General features: G+C 41.0%; 1 protein-coding gene and 1 pseudogene across 1 annotated transcript in view; one reads left to right on the plus strand and one right to left on the minus strand.

Annotated features, from left to right (window-relative positions):
* The window catches only part of LOC102784049 (H-2 class I histocompatibility antigen, Q10 alpha chain-like), a 41,582-nt gene extending 40,296 nt beyond the window's left edge, over positions 1–1,286 (plus strand). Inside the window, exons 9-10 of the mRNA XM_006809120.3 lie at positions 100–138; positions 272–1,286. Coding sequence (XP_006809183.1) covers positions 100–124 — 25 coding nt within the window. The 3' untranslated portion in view covers positions 125–138; positions 272–1,286. The remainder of the gene's footprint in view (positions 1–99; positions 139–271) is intronic.
* A 565-nt stretch (positions 1,287–1,851) lies between these two features.
* LOC102786432 (serine protease FAM111A-like) lies at positions 1,852–4,072 on the minus strand (annotated as a pseudogene).
* Positions 4,073–9,587: the final 5,515 nt, after the last annotated feature.

Below are 9,587 nucleotides of genomic sequence, written 5' to 3' on the forward strand. Positions count from 1 at the left end.
GCTTGCTATTAGTGTTTTACAAAATATAATGTGGGATTGTTGTTGTTTATACAATTTAAATCCACATCTAAATACACTTTCTTTTATTAACAACATTAGAATGACTGATCGAACTCGACTTTGACTGTGGTTTCTCTTGTGAGTATGTTTTATTGAAATTTGCACTGCACAGATTTACACTTAAGGGAAACAAAAAAATAAAAAATATCAACACTGAACCTTCTGTTTGTTTTCATACATGTAAAAATAATACTGCTGTGTGTTCCTGCAGGTGATGCTTATGACAGTTAAGATTTTGAGGCCCTGGAAACAGCCAGACTGCTGAAAGTGGCAAGCCAAGATGTCCAAAGCCCTCATAAGAACTTCCATCAGATGAAAATAGGGCTGCGCAATTTTTCCCAAAATGATAATTATGATTATTTGTTACAATTATTTATGATTTTTGTAACCAACCTTTTATAGTGCACTGTCATTTAAAGAGAAGAGTTCTGGTTCATATTTGCACAAATTCCTGAATTTAAAAAAAAATTGGCCTTACTAACATAAATTCAGTGCACTGATGCACTATTTAGGCTGTATACACCGCAGTACTTGATTTGTTTTTGCTTCACATTGTATTGACAGAACACACACTTCATTATGGTTATTTAATTGTGGAAGCCAAAATTGTGATTGAGATTTACCAAGTTTTACCAGAACAACACCAATAGGCAAAGTATTTATGATCATAATGCTGAATGTGGTTCTGTTCATTTAAGTCGCACCACCATCACAAGGAAATTTAAAGTTTACAAAGGTCATGAGTGTTGTTGGTTCCACAATTAAAAATGTTTGGCTCTACTCCAGAAAGCGTGTCCAGCAAACCAGCTTCTTCTCATTAACGTACTTTTCAAAATGCTGTTCAACATCATTTAATGACTATATTTCCACACACAAACCCATTTCAACAAAATGTTGTCTGTTTTGACAATAAGATTGCTGAAATTAATTTTTTAATTAAATATCAAAATTGTTTCAGCTTTGCCTTAATGTAAATAGTCTCAGATGTTGTGACAGACATTTTTCTGTCACTGTTTACGACACACCATGTGAGAAAGATTACACAAATATAAGTCCATTTATCAAGTGGAACACAAGCTGTAGCTGGTATTAATCCTGGATAAATGGGAGGGTCGAGTCAGTAATGATATCTTTGATTTTTTTTTTTTTTGCCTGTCCCGTTTGGTTTTTTTGCCATCAGAATTATTGTCTAAAGGCGAAGGAAGATGCCCAACGGATTTACTTTACCAAATTGACCATCCCAGCCTTGCCGTAATGGTCTATTTGATTTACCTTTTATTGTTTATTTTATTTATTTTTTATTTTCACTTGCTAGATACGGGACAGACTTGAATGAGGAAAAGAAAAGGGAGAAAGGAAGAGGGGGGGAAAAACAGCGGGATGGAGCGGGGGAAAAAAGAGGGACGGGGATTACAACATCTTCAGCATCTACAGTGAGGTCACGCACACAAAAAAAGTAGAAAAACTGATTTCATTACACTAGTTGAGCAATGAAAAATCATGCGGCCACTCAACTAATCTTAAAGGCTCATGAAAGAAAAAAATTATGACAAAGTTAAATGTATTGAGTCTGTCAAAACTAAAAAACAAAACTACGATAAAATAAAAAAGGAAACACAAATTGTTCTTGCTTTTTCCAAAAATGGTGACACGGTGAAAATGGTTGTCAAGAGCCCCATACCCTTTGTCGTAATAATAATGATAACGAGTGAAAACTAAGAATTTGTAAAATAAGAGTTCAACACTCGTCTGTACAAAACAAGCAAACAAACTACTGCGATCATTCTGTCTCTACACAGCCGTGTGTGCTTTGACCAGAGATTCTAGTGCATCACCAATCTCCTCAGAATCTGTTTTACTCTCAACTTCCTGCAACAACGCGTCAGGTTTGCCTTCCTTTGACCCCGCAACACAGGCTATAACGTTTTCTAGGTGAGGATTTCCCTTTGCCTCCTGCTCAACTCTTTCCAGCACCTCCCCATACTCATCTATCTTCAGATTATCCACAAAGTTTTCAAATATAGTGAGCAGAGCAAAGGCGTACTCAATCACATTCTGTTAGGATGCCTGGGTCGTTGACCCAGGGGTTTTGAGTTTATTATATTATTTATAATTTCTAGTCTTTGGGTTTTCGTTAGAGTCATGTCTTATGGTTTGTCTCTGTGTAATCCTTAGTTGCTGTCTCCCCTGTCGGCTATATCCCCGTGTTCAGTCAGTGTCTGTCTGCCCTGGTCCCACGTCTCTGTTCCCTCTGTTGTAGTGCCTGCATGTGAGTCTGTGTCTTTTGTTCAGTCTGTGTTATGTGTTTCCTGTTTTACTTTGAAGGTCTCTGTCTTATCTCAGTGTGTTCAGTTTACGCTTCCTTGTCTCGTCAGTTCTGATTTGCCCCAGCTGTGTTTCCCTCCTGTTGTCCATTCCCTGATTGCTCCCTCTATGTATTTAAGCCCTGTGTTTCAGTTTGTCATTGTCGCGATCTACTGTTTATATAGCTGTGTGTTCTGTCAGTCTGTTCGTGTAAGTTATTTTTGGATACTCAGTTTTGTTGTTTTTTTGAGTTTAACATTAAAGCTGTATTTAAGTTCACCTTTGATTTCCTGAGTCTGCATTTTGGGTCCTTCATGTCACCACCCCTGCGTGCACACAGCCTTCACATAACACATTCTCGCTAAGATTCGGAAACCCGTAGAAAAACCCACCACTGTGCAGACCAAACACTTGTCCCTCTGCATCGAAAACCGGGGAGCTGGAAGAGCCGTGGTGCATGAGAGTGTTGTAGGTGACGTAGATATTTTCATACGGGTCGTTTTTGATTTGCTGATTAATTTCACAAAGACTGCAAAATTCCTCGCAGTCTTCTACATTTTCATTATTCTCTCGCCTCTCTTTCTCGATGACGCACGTGGGACTCGTTTTGTTCACTCCTCCTCCTGGGTGTCCGACGAAACAGGCCTCGCCGTCTGAAGGCTCAGGCCCAAATCTCTTAAGGAGCCCCGGCGGCACTTTCTCTGTTTCCAGCTTAAGTATGACATAATCTAACTTATCGTTGCCGATGAACACCTGAGCGCTGAGGTTGTTCCTGATTGATTCTTGGTCTTCAAAGTTAAAGACCACGGTAACGTTTACAAATTCATGCCAGTTAGGTGAGTTTGATTTAACCCAGTAGTCGAATAAGTGGGCGTCGGTCAAGACAAAGTTGTCAAATAGCACAAAGCCTGTGCCTTGCTTTATGAAGGAACCAGTTATGAGACAAACTGACTCGCGCAGTTCGAGCAGCAACATAACACTGCGAATTTCAGTAAAAGACTGTCGTCTCTTTCCAAAGTTCTCCTTCCTGTTTTTCAGTGCTTCCTGGAAAGAATTTTTAGGAAATCTACTCTCCATCCATCGTTTCAGACGCGGATACTGCTGACAAAGTCGATTGTAAACCTTCTTACAGTCATTGCTGCTGCCCATTTCTTTGCTGTTTTTAGACTCAATCCGTTCTGCCGTGCTACATCTAAGACTGATGTCACTCCACCGCTGCGCTTTGCATTATTTGATGCGTGTGGAGGTTTCTGCTGCCCTGGAATGGCTACATCTTTTATTTCCGTATCTGCTCCCTGTGGAAAACATATCTGGAATTTCTTATTGTCCAGACAATCAATTATGTCTGTGCACTCAGTCTTACGTTCGTCGTCGATGTTAACCAGCTCAAAGTAGCCCAGGCCCATCGGTGAAGCGACCGTCTCTTTTCAGAGCCTCGGCCCCAGTTATTCACTTCTCCCCGTAAACACAAAGATACCTGAACTGTTTTAAAGCGGCATTTAGTCCTCCCTTTGTACCGTTGTAAAAGACAGAATAGCAATCTCTCGCCTTAACCACTATCCACTAATGTGTCTGTCAGATGTCCCAAATGGAATGTCAGGCCGTACTCACGCCGGACTCCTCCTGACCTTATTTCCACGAGCCCTCGACTCAGCTGCAAAGTGCTTACGTGGTCAGTTTCCTTTTCATCAGAATTATCTGCTGTCATTCAGACATAAGTTGAGCAATGGTTTAACCAATTTTCCATCAAAGGGATACCGGAATTAAACAGAATATAGGATGTAAGTTAAGGAAATATAAGTTTGACTATGGAGCACATCTCCTTCAGCGTTCACAATAATGGATTGCATTTCTGTCAGTCAACTGACTGTTTAGGGGGAAAAGCGGCTAATAGTTAGTGGGCTCTGTGTTTGTGGTTGTTGTTTGTTAATCACACTAGGAGTGAACAAAAGCAGAAAAAACCCTGTAAAGATGCAGACTGTGAAAGTCTGGTTTATACCATAAATCTTAGCAGCTGTAACTGGGTTTTTTGTGTTTTAAGTTATAAGCACGTGTCAAAATTTCTGTCTCCTATTGCTGATGTGTTCCTCCTTTTTTGTTCCCTATTAATGATCTACGGTAATTTGTGATATTGCCCCCATAAAATAATAAGACTTTATTGAAATCAATGTGATACAGAGATTTGATTTCTTGTGCATGCTTTGGATAAAAAAGTAATTTTGTCAAGACTGAATGCAGTTTATCAACTGCTCCTCAGTCCAAACTGACTTTATGGTTCATACGTGTCAACTCAGGGAACTCCTGCCGTGACCTCACATAATGGTCACATAAATTTCTTTACAAATTTTTTTTTGCCTTTGCTTCAATGTGTCTTTAAATCCTTTCTCGTTCAAATTGTTTATTCACATAGTAAAGAAGTAGCTCGGGAACTCAGTAAGTAGGAACAGCGATAGTTTAAAGACATTTTCTACAATACAGAGGATTTCATCATCCGCAGTTTGTGAAAACTGCAGTTAAAAAACAAATCAGTAAATTCACAAATGATGGACTCTTTTCAGAGGTACGCTTCATGTACTGATTAACATACAGTTCAAAGATGTACATTAGGCTCCACACTGGTTATGTGGATTTGCTATATGAATATGCTCAAGAGTCTGTTTGAGCTAAAAACTTGAAATATATATCTGTATATTTTAAATCAGTAACATAGATAAAATGTTTTTGGATAACAACCGAGTCACAATTTAAACACTGTTTGAATAATCAAAGAGATATATTTATAAAGGGCAGGCTACAACAGACATGCTTATCGGGAGCTGTATTGTCTCTTCTGCATAAGCCACACCAGAAACGCTCTGTGCGGATAGCAAAGTCTGCGCCGTGGGAGTGTCTGGACCCTCCACGCTGCACAACCTCGCACTGGTCCCCAGGGGCACGGCAAACTTGTAAGCCCTAGTTCGGCTCCCGAAAGAAAGATGCTCGAGTTGTTCTTGTGTCCAACAAAAAATGTAAGAGGCTTAAAAACTAATAGAATGTTTTTCATCTTGTGCACTTGGATACACTTCAATGAAACTCGAAAAGTAGGACACACAATATGGAGATGATGACTTGGCATTTGTTAGGGAGGAGTGTAAGTATAGAGAGGAGGAATTCCTACTTCCCATTCATGTACTCTGCAATGTGCATTGTGTCCTTGTAACATGTTTACTTTTTTTCTAAATAAATAGCTGTGAAAAAACCATCAAAGTTGAGGTAAGTATTCACCACAGTATCGTGTTTTTTGTTTTTTTTTTAAATTATTATTAGGGTCAAATTTCTCTTTGGGTAAAAATTAAGCCAACATCCAACTATCAAAGGTCGGTTCTAAAAAACAAGTCAGTCCCTGAAGCTTATTTGTGCCACAGATGCTTATTCAGTGACTGTGGGAATGTGTAAGGAATGTGCCCAAAGTGCCCTTTTGTGGAAGCAAATTTTTTTTTTTTTTTTTTTTTTAAGTGTGTGTGTGCGTGCGGAGTCCTGTCTGTGCCCCTCAAAAAGAATATTTAACTATCAATCATAGCTTTTGCTAAATAAAAGGATCTGGCTTGCATCAGTCACACGATCACATTTAACCAATGATCGCTCTTGACGGCAGAAAGCGCTGGTTACGAGCCGGGAACGAGCTCACAAAGAGCACGCGCATTTTTTGCGGTCGGGAGCTGTAGGAGAAACACAAGTTAACTCAGAGACACAGACTGATGCGACAAAACCAGTAAGTAGGTGTACAGCGTACACTGTAGTGTACAGCACACAGGAGTATTAGCTTATTACGTACACGTTGGTAAGCTGACTTGTGGCACCTGACGAAACAAACGAGCGTGCTGTGTGTGCAACAGCGCGACAAACATTACCTGTCCTTTTATTAACTGCACAACTAGTGCTGGTCACAGCTGCTGGCTCACTGTGTAAGGCTGTCATGGGTCTGTAGCTCTGTCACTGTTTTAGGGAACATATTTAGTTTTAAAGTAAGTTTCCGGGCTTTTCCTGTCTTTCTGGAGGGATTATATTTCACTAAAAAAAACGATCTAATATGCATGCTCTATAAATGCAAGGCATCGGTTAATTCAATTCAAAGTGCTTCACAGACTTCATTATTCAAAAACTAAACTGCACAGGATTTTTCCTTCTATTAGTCCAACATGTGATCTTTGTAAACTTGGAGAAGGCTCTCTCACTCATTTATTTTGGATTTGCCCCAAATTGCATAACTATTGGTTGGACATTTTTAAATGTTTTTCTGATATCTATAATTGCACATTAGAGCCGGACCCAATAACTGCATTGTTTGGATCTTCCTCTTCCCTTTTACACCTCAGCTCTGCTGCACAAACTACAGTTTTGTTTGGAATGGTAATTGCTAAGAAAATTATCTCGACTCTCTGAAAGTCGGATATTGTACCTCAATTCAAAATGTGGCTGACAGAACTGACTGCTTTACTGCACATGGAGAGAATTAGGTACACATTAGCGGACAAACGTAGTAATTTCTTTGATGTGTGGAAGCCATTTTTAGATCATGTATTAAAACAAAGTCTTGTTTGATCGATCACCAATAACTCAGCCTACCACCTTAGTGTTTTATTTCTGTTTATTGCCAGTGTTGAAGTAGTATTTTTGTTGTTGCAGTGTAATCTTTTGTCTTATTTGTGTGTTTTTGCCCTTGCTGTTGTGTTGTCTGTTTTGTTTTATTGGTTTTTTTGTTTGTTTGATTTGTTTTTGTGTCCTTTTTTCCCTTATATCAAAAAATCTCAATAAACATACTTAAAAAAAAAAAAAAAAAAGGCTCTGGGTGTTCTAGGGCTGTCTTGGTTGACTCGCCTCTACAATGTTGCGTGGAGATCAGGGGCAGTACCCCTGGACTGGCAGACCGGGGTGGTGGTTCTCATTTTTAAGAGGGGAGACCGGAGAGTGTGTTCCAACTACAGGGGAATCACACTCCTCTTTCCCTGGGAAAGTCTATGCCAGGGTGCTGGAAATGAGAGTCCATCAGTTAGTCAAACCTCGGATAGAGGAGGAACAATGCGGTTTTTGTCCTGGTCATGGAATACTGGACCAGCTGTTTATCCTCTCGAAGATATTTGAAGGTGCATGGGAGTTTGCCCAACCAGTTTACCTGTGTTTTGTGGACTTGGAGAAGGCATTTGACCGTGTCCCTCGGGGCGTCTTGTGGGGGGTGCTCCAGGAGTGTAGGGTGTTTTTCCCCTACAGGCCATTCAGTCCTTATACAACCGTTGCAAGAGCTTTGTCCGCATAGCCAGCAATAAGTCTGATTTTTTTCTCGGTGGGTGATGGGCTCCAGCAGCGCTGGAGATTCCAGTCCAGTAAAGTTGCTGGCCCTGATGGTATCAGTACCAAGGCCCTGTGCTGTGCTGCCCAGCTGTCTGAAGTTCTACATCAGATCTTCAACATGAGTCTGAAACTGCAGAGGGTTCCATCACTTTGGAAGACATCCTGCCTGGTTCCTGTCCCCAAAAAGATTAACCCGTCGATCCCCGGTGACTACAGGCCAGTGGCTCTGACTTCACATGTCATGAAGATGCTGGAGAGACTCATCTTGAGACACTTGCATCTGCTGGTGGAGCCTTGGCTGGATCCCCTGCAGTTGTCTTATCGACCTCATATCGGTGTGGAGGATGCCATCATCTACCTGCTGGACCAGGCTTATTCTCACCTGGACATTGTTGGGAGCACTGGGAGGGTCATGTTCTTTGACTTCTCCAGTGCTTTTAACACGATCAGACCATCACTGCTGGAGAATAAGCTCACAGAAATGCAGGTGGACGCCCCACTGGTAGCTTGGATCACGGACTATTTAATAAGTCGACCACAGCATGTCCGGCTGAAGAGCTGCCGTTCACATAACATCCTGGGCAGCACGGGGGCGCCACAGGGGACGGTCCTATCACCCTTCCTCTTCACCCTCTACACATCTGACTTCAGGTACAAGTCACAGTCATGTCATCTGCAGAAACTCTCTGATGACTCAGCCATTGTGGGCTGTATCAGGGATGGGAGGAGTACAGGAGTGTGGTGGACAGCTTTGTTGAGTGGTGTGAGCTAAACCATCTACAACTTAACATCACAAAGACAAAGGAACTGATAATGGACTTTAGGAAGCATACTCCTCCGCCTACCCCGTCATCATCAGAGGGGCTGATGTGGAGGTCATGGAGGACTACTGGTACCTGGGGGTACACATCGACCGTAAACTGGACTGGTCCAAGAGTCAGCTTTTCCTACTTAGACGGCTCAGGTCCTTTAATGTCTGTAGGAAAATGCTGACCATATTCTACCACGCTGTGGTAGAGAGGTGTTCTTTGCAGCTGTGTGTTGGGGCAGTGGGGTGAAGACAGCTGATGCCAACAGGCTGAACAAGCTGGTTAAAAAGGCTGGTTCTGTCCTGGGTGCCAGACTGGAGAACCTGGTGTAGTTGTCTGAGAGGAGAATGCTTAGAAAGCCTCTCAGTATCATGAACAACCCCTCCCACCCCATGCACGCCTCCATTATGGACCATTGGAGCACACGCAGCAAAAGACTCATCGTCCCGAAATGCAGAACTGACCGCCACAGGAAATCCTTTGTACTGGTGGCAATAAGACTGTATAACTCTTCCTCCCTCTGTAGATGACCTTTAGGATTAATATTAATGTAATTTTGTTTTATACTCTTTGTGCAATATTATTAGTCATATGTTAGTTATTGATTATACGTTTGTCTCATTTCTCCCAGTATATGCTGCTACACTACTTTTTAAAATTCTTTTTAATTCTTTTTTTTTTTTAATTCATTTTGCACAACTATTTCACTTTACTGATAGGTATGTTATTATTTTATTTATTGTATTCTATTTTATTGTATTCTTGTGCACTCTTTTTTCTTCTTTCATCTTGCTGCTGTGAGCATGCTCATGATAAAAGAATTTCCCTCGGGATAAATAAAGTTCATATCTTATCTTAACATGCAAAGCTGAACAGAACAAGCAAAAAACAAATGGAGCACAAAGTGTAGCTGGTATGTGACAGGTGTGCCACAGCTGTATCGTTTTGGGTCATCTTCAAGGAGCAGTCACATTGTGAATGTTTGAAAGTATTTTTGATTTAGATGCTATTTCCTGCTCATTCTAGCAAGTTATCATGTGTCGATCCACACTGAGCACATCGTTTTACATTTTCTCCTTCCAGCTC

This window comes from Neolamprologus brichardi, chromosome 22 (assembly GCF_056152115.1).
Source record: "Neolamprologus brichardi isolate AB-2024 chromosome 22, ASM5615211v1, whole genome shotgun sequence".
Classification (NCBI taxonomy): domain Eukaryota; kingdom Metazoa; phylum Chordata; class Actinopteri; order Cichliformes; family Cichlidae; genus Neolamprologus; species Neolamprologus brichardi.